The sequence below is a fragment of the Montipora capricornis genome, chromosome 9 (assembly GCF_036669925.1).
Source record: "Montipora capricornis isolate CH-2021 chromosome 9, ASM3666992v2, whole genome shotgun sequence".
NCBI classification, from domain to species: domain Eukaryota; kingdom Metazoa; phylum Cnidaria; class Anthozoa; order Scleractinia; family Acroporidae; genus Montipora; species Montipora capricornis.
In genome coordinates, this window is record NC_090891.1 from 44,245,809 (window position 1) to 44,263,308 (window position 17,500).

General features: G+C 39.9%; 2 protein-coding genes across 6 annotated transcripts in view; both read right to left on the reverse strand.

Annotated features, from left to right (window-relative positions):
* LOC138015804 (H/ACA ribonucleoprotein complex subunit 1-like) overlaps positions 1-4,714 on the reverse strand; it is an 18,055-nt gene extending 13,341 nt beyond the window's left edge. The window contains exons 1-2 of the mRNA XM_068862915.1: positions 4,486-4,714; positions 300-448 (exon numbers count right to left, since the gene is read on the reverse strand). Of these exons, the coding sequence (XP_068719016.1) occupies positions 300-448; positions 4,486-4,621 (285 nt within the window). The 5' untranslated portion in view covers positions 4,622-4,714. The remainder of the gene's footprint in view (positions 1-299; positions 449-4,485) is intronic.
* Positions 4,715-11,697: 6,983 nt separating this feature from the next.
* The window catches only part of LOC138016935 (rho GTPase-activating protein 6-like), a 21,837-nt gene continuing 16,034 nt past the window's right edge, over positions 11,698-17,500 (reverse strand). For all 5 annotated transcript variants that reach the window (XM_068864112.1, XM_068864111.1, XM_068864110.1 and 2 more), the window contains 5 exons: positions 17,053-17,204; positions 15,256-15,321; positions 15,035-15,148; positions 13,522-13,628; positions 11,698-13,093 (listed from right to left, as the gene is read on the reverse strand). In XM_068864112.1, the coding sequence (XP_068720213.1) occupies positions 12,340-13,093; positions 13,522-13,628; positions 15,035-15,148; positions 15,256-15,321; positions 17,053-17,204 (1,193 nt within the window). In that variant the 3' untranslated portion in view covers positions 11,698-12,339. The remainder of the gene's footprint in view (positions 13,094-13,521; positions 13,629-15,034; positions 15,149-15,255; positions 15,322-17,052; positions 17,205-17,500) is intronic.

Consider the following 17,500-nt stretch of genomic DNA (forward strand, 5'->3'; position numbering starts at 1 on the left):
CACAGTCGTTGTTGTTGTCGTCGTCATCGCCGCCGCCGCCGCCGCCGCCGCCGCCGCCGCTACCGCCGCCGTTGTTGTCGTCGTCATATCCGTAGTCACCACATTAAAACTTGTGAAATTTTTTTCTCCAATTTTATATTTTGTTCACTTGTTAGTTGGTTTCTTGCTTTTTTTGCTTACTAAATTTGTTCTTTCATATGAATAAGATTTTTGTAAAAAGAAAACCCTTAGAAATATTTGGGTTTTGTGGAAACAATGCAATGTACAGGGCAAATTAAACTAAGAATTTGCAAGGATACAAACTCTGTCATCGGACCAAAGATGTCATCTACTTTGCCAATCTGTGACTTGTTCTCTAAGTAAACTGGGGCATTGAAGTATGGGATCTTCTCATTGGTGCATTTGCAAACCAAGTCTCCCTCGCATGTTTTGAGAACCATGCCCAGTTCTGTGAAAACAAAAGAAAGAAAAACAAAGGATAGACAAAAAGACACAGCTTTCTCTCGATGAATTAGCTGATGCTCTTGGCTGAAACAATGCACCAGTATTACTTAGCAAATGATCAAACTTGTTTGGGAAACCTCTAAGGTCTTTGGCCTTTGGTGAACAACAAATTAGTGAAACAACTCATAAGCAAAATGACCACAGTTCCTTAACCACAGTTCCTTAACCCTTAATTTTCCACATTTTTCTTCAGTCACTTCGACTGAAAATACCACCTTTGGGTCAGTCATAGGATGATCCAGACAATGAGCTATGGTCTTGCCCTGGTTCTGTCCAAACACAATCTTAGGCTTCATTGTACCTTCTTTTAATACAAAAGAAAAGCACCCTCTGCTAGCAGGAAAAGAGAGGCAGTGACTTGGTGATACAGCAATTCTACACAGTCTATACACTTAACTCTCATCATGTGAATATAAAGTACAATGTAGATAGATAGATAGACAGATAATCTTTATTTATTCCCAGATAATTCATCAGCTAATGCAATTAATAAGAACAAATTGTGTAATGTAATAAATAGATAAAATAATACGCAAAACTATCCCCCAAGCATTATACACCTGATTTTAAACATGAAGACACACTATAAAAGGCATGGTGCTTTAGACACATGCAAATGATCTATCAATCAGCCATGGATGCAACTGAGCTCTGTGACAATTTTGTGTGATAAAAAAGCCCCTTGTGGCAATGTGTCCATTTATCTGTCATTCTCTTTTAGCTCATTGATGACAAAGTCTCAATGAAGTATCGTTAGGGGGCTTTGGGTGCTCTCTGGATCACTCGATCAATGTCCTGTTAAATTTCTGGTATCATCCGGGCAGCCGAATTGGTGTACAATGTACGAGCGTGCGTGTGTCGCAGGTTCGATTCTACCCTTAGATCTTATTTCATTATTTTTAGGGGTACATGTAGTTCTGAGGTTTCCGTTGAGTTATTAAAATTAAAGTCTTTAAAGTAATAGTAGAATGTATCCTAATGCTCTACATTTCATCAATGAGGTGTCTCACAGAGACTTTGGTTTAATCCCAGTCCCTTAGTTTTCTCTCGCTAGAAATATCTTTTATGGCTTCTGTCTCTTTGTTGCTGTTTGTTGATCACCATCTTGGATAATTAATCAGTCATGCTTGAATGATTTCGAACAAGAGCAGAGTGTGAAGTGACCCCTTTTATAGTGCCTCTTCATGTTTAAAATTGTCATAAAAAAGAGCTGCTCTCCAAGAATGCTGTGAATCAACCTATTTTCTAAACGCCACAAGAAAATTATTTAAAATCAATTTGGAATCAGTCACCTAGCACACTGCTTGGATGAGGTTAACTCTCTAGCAAGAAGGAAGGGAAACCCCTTCACAGAACTCCTCTACGTTCTGTCATGCATGCATGTTGTGATGTCAGTGCAACGTCACTTCCACACTTCACGGCTCAAAATTGAGACTAAAATTGCTACTTTTGCTAGAATAAATTAACAAAATTATTTTGTTCTTGCAGTGAATTTTCTTCCACTCTGAAGATAGCATAATTGTAGCATAATTTAGCTGTCACGTTGAGTGCACAAAATTCCATTCCTTCAAACATTCGCCATTTTCAGCGGTTTCTTTACACACAAGTATTGGGGGCTCATATTTGTTTTGCCAAGCCGCTAACAACACAATGCAGCGCGACGATTTTGTGAGTAAAATTTGTGAAACTGCAACTAAATTTTCCTTTCCTGTCGCAAAGTTGTGATTAGATTTTTTAGTTAATTTCCAGTCCTGCACTTCCACCATTGGGCAGGTGTTAAAATTCAAAGTGGTCATAGCCACACGGCGGTCAAACGTCTGAGCATGCACGAGAAATTGTATTGGAGGCAACTCTGTCTATTTCAAAACACTGGCAGAGAAGGGAATGGAGATCTAATCTCCGACAATAATGAACTTATTGTTAAAAAAAATCACACGCTGACTGAGCTAAACATTTATCCACTTGATGCATATAGACTTTTTTATTAAACTGATGCTATAACACTTGAAAGGCGTGAAGGTTAAAAAACAATTTCCTACATAGAGGATGAGCCTTTTAATATACATGATGAGATCAAACTTAACTTAAACGAGCAAACTATTCTAATCAAAACAGCGGCTTCCAAAATTGTCTATAAGGAACTTCGAAATAGAACTATCACTCCACCAACTGCTCAGCTGAAATTTAAGACTAAATTTGTTGATGATGTCTTAGAATGGAAGGAGATTTACAGCTTGCCTTTTCGCGCTACCTTGGATACAAAATCGCGTGAATTTCAGTACAAATTGCTCAACAGATGTCTGGTAACAAATGCTTTTTTGTTCAAAGTTGAACTTGCATCAACTCCAGCATGTTTTTTTTTGTGGAGATATGGACGAATCCCTCGAGCACCTTATTACATCTTGTCATTATTCAAAAAATTATTGGGCAGAAGTGATAAAATGGTTTGATAAACAAGGGATTTAAATCGCTCAGCTCTCCGAGAAAGGTATGATGCTTGGTATTGTAAGGTGTGACGATGAATTATTTGTAAACCACGTTATATTAGTTGCCAAACTGTACTTATATTATTGTAGACAAAAAAGTTTTTTACCTTCAATTGCAGTGTTAGATTTCAAAATTAAAATGATTTACCAACTTGAAACAATTATAGCCAAATCTAATAACAAAATGTCAGCTCACAATATAATATGGGGCAAATACAAGGGTACAATAATGTGCAATGGTACCACTGCTGTACGTATATGTGGGAAAAAAAATGTTTACAATGTAAAAAAGATGATGAAGAGGTGTATGTGTATGTGTAAGTGAGTGTAGTAGGGTAGTAAGTGAGAGTAGTGTGTAGTAAAATTGTATGTAAAACTGGAAATCAATAAATATCATTAAAATACAAAAAAAATGCGCGAGAAATTGCAGGAACATAGAACAGCGTTTGTCCTCGGCAAGTATCAAATTTCTGTGGCTTAGACAAATCCACGATCCCTCCGGTGTATCTTCAGCTCTCGACAACGCTTTATGGACCCTCCTGAGCTGCTGTTCTCAACACTTTTTTTCCTGTCCGCGTTCTCGCTTCCTTTATACATCTTTTTCGGGTGGCCGCGCTCAGTGACAACGACAGTAAACAAATCGCAGTGGTGACAAGCTTTCTTATGTCAATCGTTTTAACACTAAGAACTTTTTTAGTGAAGGTCAAAAAAATTTATTGAACTCGGAGAATAAAGAAAATTTATCAAACTATTGACTGTTAAAACGAAAACCTTCCGTTTGCAGGACTTCGCTTCTCGTTAGCAAATGAACTACTGCCATTCAATATCTTTGTCGCGTAACAACTGTTCTGCAAGGGTTTCAATGAAATTTGCGCGGAAAATTTTCGCGGCCAGCGAAACCGTACGCGTGCATTGCGCATGCTCTTGCGTTTGACCGCGGTTAAGGTCATAGCAGGTTTTAAACCGCTTGATAAAAGATCTGTGCAAAGGTTTCCTTCATTTCTTGCCAAAGAGGGATATCAAGGAAATCTCTGCCAAGTATGATAGTCACTTAGATTACCAACTGTACATAGATGTTTGGTCTTGCTGTTCAACAAGACTAACAAAGAATTATTTTTAACCCAAGAGTGATTGATATAAATTTTCTCCCCACAAGCTCAATACATTGTTAAGCAGACTTGTGAACGGAATGCGTAAATTTATCACCAGGGTTTTTTTTTTGGCTAGATACATCATCAAATTCCCATGACTGACATAAAAAGTAATTTATGGCTGTCAGTAAGGAGAATTAATATTCAGATCAATGGAATGAAAGACCCCTGTATACTGGGGTCCAGTCTTACTGACTTCTGGTTGCCATTATTCGTTTCGTTGAAAAATTCCCTAAAAGCTTAAGGAAGGAAGAAAAAATTCATATCCTAAACTTGGCCCCGCGTTTAAGTGTATGTAAGTTTTGACTTTTACAGCATTCGTTAACGTTGCATTCTTCACTTACCGACAACAGATTCAGGGGGTCCGAAGTCTCGCTGTTGAAATCCACCTCTACCGCCACCTCTTCCACCACGACCGCCACCACCACGGCCACCACCACGACCCCAGCCTCTGCCACCGCCACGGCCACGAAAAGACATCCAAAGTGAGACTCAATTACTCGAATGATCACAAAGTTCTGCTGTTATGTTGCTTGACCGCGTGCTGCAGTCAATGGCTTAGTAACCATTCCCCCTTTGGTAGGGAAGGCTACTAAGTCGAGATACCTATTTTATAGAACGATTGTACAGAGACAAAAAAATGTAATAAGTAAAAGACGAGGATTTCACTTTGTATTATGATTTCAGGTTAGCCTTGCAAATAGGAGACGACACCATAGAGTTAATTTTCCTATAATGCCATTCGATAAGAGTGCGAACCTTAAAAACCGAAGCCTCTAGTTATTTCTTGTAGATAAAATCCAAGCGAAAATCAACCTCGTTCCCACCCCCAAGCCAGGGAAGGGAAAAGGTCCTGGGAACGAGGTTGAGCGAAAATGCGAATATATGCGAAAATAAACGTGGATTATTGTATTAACTGTGCATATTCAAGCGAAAATGAGAATCTTTACAGAGTTAAATCGCTACTGAAAAAAGTAAGAGTTGAACCACCACTTGGTAACTCTCGAGTGCTACGTGGTCAAACTAAAACAAAGTTCCACTTCAACAAAGATTGACATCCATTGTGAATTAATGGTGAGTTATCTCGATGTTTTAGAATGCTTTTTTGGAAGAGCCTCAAAGAATATGAATGTTATTTCACAATGTAGACTTGAACCGGAGACAAATGTAGAACAAGATATATGACATGAAATAAATGTTGTAGATAAGTTATTGGGAGGATAATACAAAGATAAAGTTCCGTGTTGCAAAACAAAAAATTTTTTAAGAAAACGTGGAAAAGGAAAAAAAATCCAGTCAAATAAACCAAACAAAAAAGAAAGAAAAAAAAAAAAAAAAAAAACAGGATGATGTTTGACTATCTCGACCGGGCTGTGAACGCTCGCCTATTCACAGGTGCGATCCCACTACTGTTTGACGCGGAAGCTTTTGCCTGCTGTGTTTCCACCCTTGGCCGATTCGCTCCTCTTTAACCAACCTGGAGACCGCCGATTCCTCCATGTTCCCCATATTGACGCCGAACTTAGCGTGGAAACCCGATCTACATAGGACAACCGCCCCCAGGAATCCCGATCTCAAGCCATTCAAACACCCCAGCCTCCAGGTAGCTGGATTACAGGCGTGCGCCACTACGCCCAGCTGTCAATTCCAATGTAGAATTATTCGCATCGGCAGTTTCATGCTTTCGATAAGGTCCAAAGATGAGAACCGAAACCAAACCGAAACCAAATGCAATTGGACAAGAGTACGAACATAGAAACCAGACTGTCAAATCTTATTTATTGTGCATATTGACGCGAAAATGGGAATCATTTACAGAGTTAAATCGCTAATGAAAAAAGCGGTACCTTTCGAATGCTACAGTCAAACAGAGAAAATGAAGTTTTCACTTCAACAAGGATTGACATCCAGTGTAAATCAAAGGAGAGTTTTCTTGATGTTATAGAAAATATTTTGTATTTTTTTCGTTTTCTGGTGTTTAGTCCTTTTTGATCCTCAAAGAACCTTAATGTTATTTCTAAATGTAGACTTGAACAGGAGACAAATGTAGAACAAGTTATATCACATGAAATAAATGTTGTAGATAAGATATTGGGAGGATAATACGAAGATAAAGTTCTGTTGCAAGAGAAACAAAATTTTCAAGAAAAACATGGAAAAGGAAAAAAAAATTCCAGTCTTTTTAACTTAGTTAGTAGCCATTCAAATAAACCAAACAAAAAAAGAAGGGAAAAAAAAAACAGGGTGATGTTCGACTGTCTCGATCGGGCTGTGAATGATCGCCTATTCACAGGTGCGATCCCACTACTGTTTGACGCGGGAGCTTTTGCCTGCTGTGTTTCCACCCTGGGCCGATTCGCTCCTCTTTAACCAACCTGGAGAGCGCAGATTCCTCCATATTCCCCATATTGACGCCGAACTTAGCGTGGACACCCGATCTACATAGGACAACCGCCCCCAGGAACCCCGATCTCAAGCCATTCAAACACCCCAGCCTCTAGGTAGCTAGATTACAGGCGTGCGCCACTACGCCCGGCTGACTCACAAAGCTAAAATTTAAGGTCTGATTACTTTTGGTCACGTGAATAAGGCAGGAAGTAAAAAGATGAAGCAACTTCCGGTGAACGCCAAAACAAAATGGCGGATGTAAGATAAACGTAGAATGAGGCTTTTGTGCTTAAAATTATGAAAATTGAGGGATATGGGTGCGTTTTCTGTGTGTACGAAGTAACGTATTCTTTACAGATTTAGTTTCGGGGTAAATGTGGTCGCTTGACACTCTTCTTTTACAAGAGAAACAAAATGATCATTTCCGTGAGAGAAAGAGTAACAATATTAAAGGACGTATTGCAAGCTTCAACGAATTACAAGATCCCAATATCCCTGTTGGAGTCTTAATTAATCATCGGCCGCTTCATTCATTCATTCATTCATTCATTCATTCACGAATTCAAATCAAGAGCAGGGCTGGCGCAGTGGTGAGATCACTCGCCTTCGATTCTAACAACGTGGCTCGGGATCGATTACCGGGTTCGACACCATATGTGGGCTGAGTTCATTGGTTCTCTACTCTGCTGCCAGACTTTTTTTCCCGGGTACTCCGGTTTTCCCCTCTCCTAAGAAACCAATATTTGATTTGATTTGTTCTGATTTCAGTTGATTGGTAGTCTTTCCAATAAGTAGAGCACTCGTCTCGTGCTCGGCTAAATAAGGTTGAGACTTCAATAGAGTGATTATTACAGTCGAAGCTCTCGTAAGCGGACACCCTCGGGACGGGATAAAAATGTCCGTAACTGGAGCTACCCGCTTATGAGAATGGTTCTCGTAAGCGGCCACTAGAGGTGTAGGGGATAGATGGCCGCTTACGGGGGCTTGCCCAGCTAACCATAAATATTTTGTATACAAAAAAATACCGCGGTATTAAATGACACTTTTGTTTTATTGCGCCCTATACAATCCTACGATAATGACGACAACTAAACAGTAATACAGTACTGTATACTGCAGTACTAGGAATGCACCTCAGTGATTTTCAAAAATAACAAATCATAACTGTAACCAACATTAACAGCCTCACTGCAACAAAAAGTAGTGATCCAGTTTAAAATGTTTACGACCTGTGTGTCTTTCAGTCAGGCTTCAATTTCTATTAGTCTGAGTAGTTACGATAGGAAACCGCAAATGGAAGACTGCTTCAAAGATTTAAGTTGCAAGTCCGTCAAGGCATCTTTTACGCGTGTGATGGCTTGCGACAGTTTTTCGTTTCCCTGCCAGTCAGAGAAATCCAACAACTTTTTTGAAAGCTCGAGCGCACCTTTCACTGAACTGACTTCTGGCGTCTTTAAACACGAAGACGCATTATAAAAAGGGTTGCTTCAAGCACTGCTTTTGTTCGAATTCATTCAAGCACGACTGATTAATTATCCAAGATGGTGATCAACAAACAGCAACACAGAGTCGGAAGCCCGAAAAGATATTTCTAGCGCGAATTTGGGGAATTTGAAAAAAGAACGACAGATAACATTTTATGGCATTTTACGGACACATTGCCATAAGGGGCTTTTTTATTGAAGAAATTATCACAGAGCCTAAGGCACCACACGTTTTATAGTGCCGCCCACGTCAACGGTGACTGACAAATGAGCCTCGATCTTCCCAGGGAAGACTTCCTTATATAGCGCGCCTTCGTGTTTAATTCTTCAACCTCTTCAATCGACTCTTCGTCACTCGCTTCAGTCTCCTCTGATGCACCGAGGATGTCATTACGCATTTTCTCTCTCCAGTTGGGCAGTGTTGTGTCAACTGGAGGTTCGTGTGCGTCAACCTCGACATCGACAAAAGATATGTCTAGATCTGGAGAGATGCGAGACAAGAGCTCCTCAATTTCGAGCAACTCTTCTCCGGCGAATGGATCGTCGCCCGTTTCAGTTTCCTGGTCTGGATACATTCCAACATGCTTAAAGCAGTTTGAGATTACTTCTGATGGTATCTCCTCCCAAGCGCTCACCATCCACCTTATTGCCATCAGAAGGTTAACAGACCTCACAATTTCGCTCGCCGTCTTCTTGCCGTCAATTTCACTCATTTTGCAACGTGTCGCAGTAGCGAGTACATCTTCCACGTCTTTATTATTCCTGCGTCCAGAGGCTGCGTGCGTGAGGTGGTGTTTTTCGGTAAGAACTCGATTTGAACATTTGAGAACATACCCTTCAGGGAGCTAGGGTGATATGATGCGTGGTCAAGGAACAGGATAATGTGCCGGTTTTTACGTCTGTGACGAACGGCAATGTAAAATGGTTGATTGATAAAAACAAGATACTGTACAGAGGTTGTTGATTTTCTTTCGGGTTTCCGCTTACGGGAGCTTAAAAACAAAGAAAAATTCTAAGTCGTAATCCCTGAAAGTGTCCGCGGCCGCTTATGGAATGTCCGCTTACGAGAATGTAAAAATACAGATTTTGTATGGGATTTAAAATGGTGTCTCAAACAAGACGGCCGTAAGTAGAGCTGTCCGCTTACGAGAATGTCCGTTAAGAGAGCTTCGACTGTATTGTTATAGCTGTCGCTAAAGTGCCAACGAGCCAAGCTTGCGTGATCTGGCGCCTGGCGGCTGCAAACATCACGCGGCGTACTCGTGCGGCACTCTCATTGGTTATCGCTACGGTCAACATTTCATCGCTTTGGTCTACATTACACTCAAATTTGAAGCGCTTCTGAGATTTCGTCCGCCTAAAAATCTTCTCGCGGCTCTATAAGCTGCCGCCTCGCCAGGCCTTCTGTCTTCAGAAGGCCTGACTCGTTGGCAATTATTTATTATTATTACTAGTTATAGCTGTCGCTAAAGTGCCAACGAGCCAAGCTTGCGTGATCTGGCGGCTGCAAACATCACGCGGCGTACTCGTGCGGCACTCTCATTGGTTATCGCTACGGTCAATATTTGATCGCTTTGGTCTACATTACAGCTTTTGGTCTACATTACAATTAAATTTGAAGCGCTTCTGAGATTTCGTCCGCCTAAAAATCTTCTCGCGGCTCTATAAGCTGCCGCCTCGCCAGGCCTTCTGTCTTCAGAAGGCCTGACTCGTTGGCAATTATTGTTATTATTATTATTATTATTATTATTATTATCATCCTCATCTGAGAGACGCAACCCGAAGTGTCGAAGTCAGCCATTTGTATATCTCTATAACAACATTTTTAGTCTCCTTCGCAGCCGTCTTTCAGGATGTCACGCAACGCTGCCCCGAAAGGAACGGGGGAGCGTTGCGTGACATCTCGAAAGACAGCTGTGAAGGAGACTAGCACACTTTCAGCATCTGTTCAATGTCACTGACGACAAGATAGAGTAATTTCAAAGCACGTTTGTCTTTGCGTAGGTTTATTCGACAAGAGGCTTCGTTCAACATCTTTATATATACGAGGAGAGAAAAAACACTTATATACAGGGATTATGTTGGAAAATTTCCTCTGTGCACTATTTAAGAGGATAATATAGTCTAGATGACAATGGCCGGCTTATTGTTAGTGCTCGTTTCAGAGGGTAACACAAGATAAACATCATTTAGGGTTCACCATTACGAGACGTTGCGTGACACGGACCGTCACGCGACAGACAACCGCACATAACGCAACTAGAGGTCATCTGTGTAGATCGGACAGCAAAGAATACTATATAGATTCGTCTTTTCCATTTCAAGCTTTTATTATAAAATATTTTCTTATTTGCAACTGTACAAGAATATTTGAAAGCAGTATATTTCTATGTGATATGACAAAATAGTTTTCTCTTTTTGTCCTAATCATAGTACGGGTTTATATCACAAACGTTTTATTCCAAACAGCAAAACATTTTAACCAAAAAAATTATGTACAATATTCGGATGCTCATTGAACAAATTGTTGGTGCGAAAAATAATAGTACCTTTCGGCTTCTTTAGACCGAGGGTGAGAAGCTGTTATTATCAGATTATTACAATAAGCTTTACGCAGAAGATTCATGACTTTTTAGGGAGGCGAGTGGTTAACACGTATACCAATCTGTCAACCAACTCCAAAACGTTCCTTCAGTGAAATACTACTGACATAAATTCACGTTTAGCCAATAGCAGTAAACCATACTGCAAGCAGCTATTCTCTTTCAGTTTCTAGGAAGCATTCGATTGACCCTATTCCGGAATAAGAATACGTGGAGTGATGTCGATTTAAAACGGTATGACTGGCGTTTTGAAGCAACAAGGATAATAAAGATATGTTCAAAATAGCATTTTAGCAGCTATTTGAAAATTTTAATGTGAATCTCCGTAAAAACGAAGGATTTCTAACTTCTATTCCGTGTATCCCATTTTCGGAATACGGTCAATCCAACGCACCGTAGGATAAAGAGGAATTAAACAGCGCGACGCAGTTCCTCTTTCAGACTCAAAGCGAAAATAGGGCGCTTAACAAAGGACGGTTACGGAAACGACAACGCCATAAAATAATAATATTATATGTTGAAAGAGGTTGTGATAAATTACATTTTGAGGTGACATTAGAGAGCTTAAGCAAGGAACGAGGTGACATTAGAGAGCTTAAGCAAGGAAGATGCCGACGCCAACGTGAACGTCGTCTAAAAATATTATTTCCCGTTATTGTACTAATTTTGTGACAACTCCAAGTCGTTTGGAATGGAGAGTGTGTATTGACAATGCAGGCATAAAACTGGTATGAACGGTGTGGTTGTTTGGGAAGAAAATTATAAATGTTTCGTCAGGTTCCCACGTCCTCTACACAGCCTCAAATTTGGCCAATTCACGTCGTTGTCAGGACGCCAAAGAATTTTGTTCATTAAGCCCATTGCTTTGTGGCGCTCTCGGAGCCGTCGCCGTCGCCTTGGGTAAGCTCGATATTTTCGTCGACGTTGCCGTCGAAAATCTCTAACTACTCCCTAAAAAGCGCGCGCCTGCGCGGCAAGCTAATAAAAGAACTAATTTCCCTCACATCTTCTATTACACAGTCTCCGTGGTAGCAAAAAATGTGCGAGGAATATTTACATCTTTAATTAATAACAGGAAGAATTGTCACCGAACTCGGTTTTACTCTCGTCATGGCTACACGCAGTGTAGATTAGTATTTTAAATCATTCTTCTTTAATCTCAGTCAGCCTGGTTGGCAAAGAAGAAAAACTCCTAAATGGTTTTTAAGTGTTTCATAAATAAACGTTAAGGCTTTTATCGTCATTAACTTCGACCTCCTTAAGCGTACAAAGCTTTTAACGAGTCTTCCTTATCTTCATACATTTCAAGTCCAGGACTTAGAGCTCTTTTAAATTATGGGGCAGAGCTCAATAAGGAATGCCGGAAAATAACCCATTCAGAACTTGTTTTACTGGGATTGTGACACTTCCGAAGCTCACTGGAACAGTGACTTGAGAATTTTTTCCTGGGTCGTTAAGGGACGAGGAGTTAACATCGAGCTAAGAGACAGCGGAAAAAAACGCAGTGCCTCTCTGTCCCCACCCTTCGGGTCACGAGAGTTTCACCTTCACTGGGTACTTTCCTTGACCATCCAGAACGGATCTGTTTGCAATCTACAAACAAACTAATGAGTTCTGGCCTCTGAAGCCTGTCCTGTCGTGTATTGCATGTTACCACAGATCTACAGGCAGGCCCGGTTTGGAAATACGTTGACGAAATTTGTACAAGTTAGAACGGGGGACTTTATACCAGCGTTTCCTGTTCAAGGAAGTCTTTTTGACTGCTGTTTTGTTGTGTTAGTGATTCCCACTGAAACCAGTTCTCGAGTTGCCAGTCTGAAAGCGTGAAGGTAGGTTGGTTGTATTGTTGATCGCGCGAATACATGTCACCCTCGCGGGTCAGCTCCACATCAATCTCCGTTTGAAATGTCCATTCGGTTATCGCTGGGGTATCATCCTCGACATAGGCGCGGCCTGGCAAAGGAGACGACGAGTTTGAGTCCGCAGAAACATAAGCTCCGGATCCGGATGGTGAAGAAGGCGGTGTGGAATAGCTAGAATAGGAAACCGAATGAGATCTTGAAGAAAGCGCCGGTGATGGTGGCTCCTCCGATCCATCGTACCTGCACACCGCCGGGGTCATGGGGGACATTTTCCGCTTATTTTGTCTAAAGTAATTGTGAGTCCCCGGTGATAAACTATCGTCTGGGGAAGAAATCTGTCGGTTAAGTAAGTGATCACGGTAGTGTCTCGCTTCTTCCTGATTTAATGAATAACTACGAATAGGAAATCCAACGCCGAAATGAGTTCTATCGCTACTACTGCGTGTCATGTGATGGCCTCCTGGATGTCTTCCACGCCAGTTCGCGTCACGCGCGTAAGGCCCGTTTGGACCTCGCGGGCGATCCACTGCACTAGCTGATAGAAAGCGCCCTCTTATTGACGTTTGGTTTTTGTCCTCTGTTTCCGATGTGAACAGGTCGTCTTCCATATCAGAGCTAGCAAAAGAAGAAAAACATAAAAAAAGAATGTTGAAAAAATAAAAACAGAGCAGCCGGCTCTTGTCAAACGAAACGGAAAGACGACACTAAAATCGTTAAGAGCTTAAGTTAAGTTTGTTTTTTGTTTGTCTCGAGATCTGTTGAACAGGTCAGAAAATTTATGCCTAAGTTACATTCTGTCACCTGTAATGAGGTTGATCCAGCCACTGGAAATAAGAACGAAAGAAAAATAGGAAAGGACCAGAATATGGGAAAAGCACAATGAAACCTTTCTTCGATAGATCATGTACGTGATTGATGCTTTGCTTGTTGAACTTTAAACCGACAAAATAAGTAAAAACAATCATTGTGAATAATCATTGTGTATAGAACACAATTGATTCTTTAATTAATCTTGTTTACCCAAAGAATTGATTTGAGTTTACCTGGTCCCATGGGTTTTTAAGAGTTTCCTTCTCAGGATATAATCGACTATTTCCGGTTCACCGTCGAGGAGCTGGAGAAGTACTTCATGGTGCATTTCCGCTGAAATCTGAGAGATCAGAGAAAAAGTTACACGTGTAAGCTGAAAAGATTTAAATTTGACAATCTAATTTGATCAGTCGGAATTCTACGGGAAGTTTTTCGCCTTTTTCATAGTAATTTAACCCTTGTTGACTTTAGAAGGCAACTTGAATCATCCAGTTAAGGACGGTGCCTACTAATTAAAGATATTTTTGCCCCGGGGTGTGATTATGCAGGAAATGTAGATCTTAACAAGGGTTATTGAAATCCGAAAAGAGAATTGGGGGTAACCACGCATTTTTCAAAGATAATTCATGAATAATGTTTGTAAAGAGTTTTAAAATACAAAGCAGTGAAGAGCATTCTTTCTCAAATTGAACGTTCATTAGCTCTCAAAAATGCATGGTTACCCCAAATTATGTCTTTTTGGATACCAAGAGTACTTACTAAGGTGTACTTTCTCCGCATAGTTTTAAACCCCGCAAAAATATCCCTGTATTAGTGAGCATCCGCGATAGGAAATCCGAGTATCTGGAGATGCGCAGAACGTATGTGCAATAACAATAGTAGGCACCGTCCTTAATCTAAATAGAGAAATGCCAGGGTACCATTACTTCGGATGTATCAATGAGACCCTAAGCCCATTCTCCTTTCAGAAATCTATCGAATTTGTTTTAATGTCCCAAGTACCCAGTGCTCGAATTCTTTACATGTGTTGCAAAATGACAAGCGTGCCCCTCTTGTTGAAGGATTTGCTGAATCAAATGTTTTGACAAATCATTCTTAATTTACGCAGTAAGTATTCCATTCACGAGTTTCCGTGTTGAAAGAACCGAACAAGGACACTTGTCAAGAAAATCATTATTAATTTTTTATTTTCCTTTTTAATCTGAAAAAAAAAGGAAAGAAAACTTACTGGTTCAAATACACCTTTACACTATAAGAGCGCTGCTCATAAATTAAACTCTGGCTAACGGTATAAACGACTTTTGTATGTCACTGGAAGCGGCTCTTGGAAGTGAAAATGACAAGGAATTACAAGCATTGGCCGTTTTTATACCAGAGACGAATAATCCGTCCAGACGAATTATGCGTCTCTCATGTTATCCGTCTAGTGTAAAGACGGGACGACCTATATGAGACGCATAATTCGTCTACGACGAACTTTTGCAAACATTTTTTCTGCGGTTGTAAAATTGGTCTGGTATAAAGACGGGCACAAGACGCATAACATGGCATAATTCGTCTCGACGAAGTATCCACTTTAGTGCGTCTTCGAAGACTCACTAAACTGGATACTTCGTCCAGACGCATAATGAGTCTTGGGCCCGTCTTTATCGCTAGACGAATTTAACAGACGCAGAAAAAATGTTTGCCTAAGTTCGTCCCAGACGAATAATGCGTCTCTAGGATAAAAACGGGCATTCTAACTACCTCAAATAGCTCTTTGTGATGTTCGATCATATCTTGTACGACGTCGATAACTTCCTTTCTTTCATCGGCACGAGCCTTATCTTCAACCAGGAAATCATGATGCTGTCCTTTTACCTAAAAAAAAAAGAAAAAAAAATGGTTTGCAATGGTTATGAAAACAGCCTCAGGAATGGTGAATAAACGTTGGGAAGATAAATAAAAGCCATCATGAAAAACTGCACCTTATGCAAGATATTAGGACCAATAATAATTGCTAGATTCTTGGAATTCATCTTGTTACCTGCAACCTGAAAGAAACGCAAAACATTTTCAATTTGTTCATTTGCCAGAAAATATTTGCAAGTATGACTAACACAAAAAGAAACAGAGTAAGGTGTATTTTAGTCTTGGCATGGGAGCTCATTTTAAAACCATGGGGCTTACTACCACGAGCGTCTAGTCTGTAACTTTAGACAAAAAATACAAATAGGTGTGTGGCCCAAACAAGAGTTGAGAATAAGTTAGCGTTTAAGGCACACAAACCAGCAATTAATAGGGAAAATAAGAAAAAATCATTAGAATTTCTAATATTATTGGAATGAATTTTGCTATCATCGCCAGCAAAATTGACCAATTGTGGTATGGTGGCACTTTTCCCGCCATTTCCAATGATTTGCAACCGGTGTGCGGATGTAACTTGCTAAAGCGCGCGTTCGGCAGTCACAGTGAGTTAGACGTTTCTTTTTGCAATGCTACGTATGCACTCTTGTTATCTCCTTTGTTAAAAAATGTAGTGTCTTCTTTTTGGAAGCAACATGTGATGACCGATGGCCAGGAAACAAATAGTTCCCAGCCTATTCTCGGTTGACACCAATATGGCGGTTGAGAGGAACGAAAAAGTCGAACAAGACCCTTTGTTTGCAATCTGGTAAGTTATTTTCCTCAATTCAGGTTGTCTAAATTGATCAGTTGTCGGAAAGACATTAAGCTGAGGGGTGATAAGACTGCTAAACGCAAAACAGTTGTAAATTCTTAAAATATTTAGACTTGGCAAGGAAATATCTAGGGGTGATAGTCTTAGAGCGTGTTCATGTCTATCTGGTAAATACAGAGATTTAGTAACGCGTTTGCGAAAAACGGCAGTCTCTTGCTTAAAAATTCCATTTTTATTGAACTCGTGTCTCCTTTAGGGAGAAGTACTTGATGAACATTTATCAAACAGGTTTCTTCCAATAATTGTGGCAAAACGCAATTTTAGTCTGGGGTTTCCCGCTGAATCTCTCTAACGGTTGATTATTATTAAGAAGACTTTATTCATATGGAGACCTATCTGTATCTCAACTTGTCACCCTGACAATATTCTATGAACTACGGAAATATAAGCTTACTTAATGCTGAACAACTTCAGTAATTTTTTTAAGCATTTTACTTCAGGTTTTGAAGAGTATTTTGTGCACGTTGAGTAATGACCATTGTATATTTAACAATTAGTATTCATTCAAAATATTTCCCCGTTTCTGATTGGTTAAAACCACACGCATAATTCACCATAACCAGCTGCTGTTCACCAAATTTGGAAAGAAACTTCGTCACATTCTATCAATGACGTCAAAAGTGCAGCCCGCTGCAAATTATTGAACCGTTGACCGAAAAAAGCGGGGGACGAGATTGTGTTATTTTTGTTGAGCAGAAAAATGGCTGCGAGTAGGTTTAGAAGTTTGAGCGAAGAAAATATGTAGCGGTATGTGACTGTACATGAAAAATTCTGACTTAACTTTGACAGGCCAAATTGTAGCAAATAAAACAAATTGGGAAAGGGGTGGATGGCCAGGGAAAAGAAATATTTTCTACATGCTACAACTTGCCTTCTTGTACTTGAATAAATATCATCCCTAATAGTAAATTGCATGTACCAACCACTTTATTCAGCAGAAATCTGTTTCAAATTATTATCAATACTGTGATTGACAAGGTTCGTGTTAGTTTAATGCTGGCTTTCCTTTAAGCTTTTAATTTAAAATCCTATGTGACACACTTACCTCAATACCATTTTCATCAAGGGTGTCTTCTGAACATTGTGCAACCTCAGCAAGAAATTCTAGAAGCACTTTCAGTGTGTCCCTGTTTGGTATTGGTAGTAAACAACACAACAAGCTGAGGGCTGTTATTTGCATGTTCTGGTTTTCGAAAGCTAAAAGAAAAAAAGAAAGCAGCATTACGCAAACCATGTAACCTTGTCAATTCAGATGAGCAGGATTTTCAGCAGGTTTGAGAAGAGGTGACGATTATTTTGTAAACAGCCAGCCCATATACAACATGCAACACTGATAACTTTTTTGAAAGTTGTTTCAAATTATGAATTTAATTTAAAGGACTGGGGTGTGTAATTATTTAGGAAATTGACTCAGGATATTAAATTAATTATATTAATAACACTGATTATTATTGAGATAAGTAATTTAATTAAAATGAACATTATAATTTATA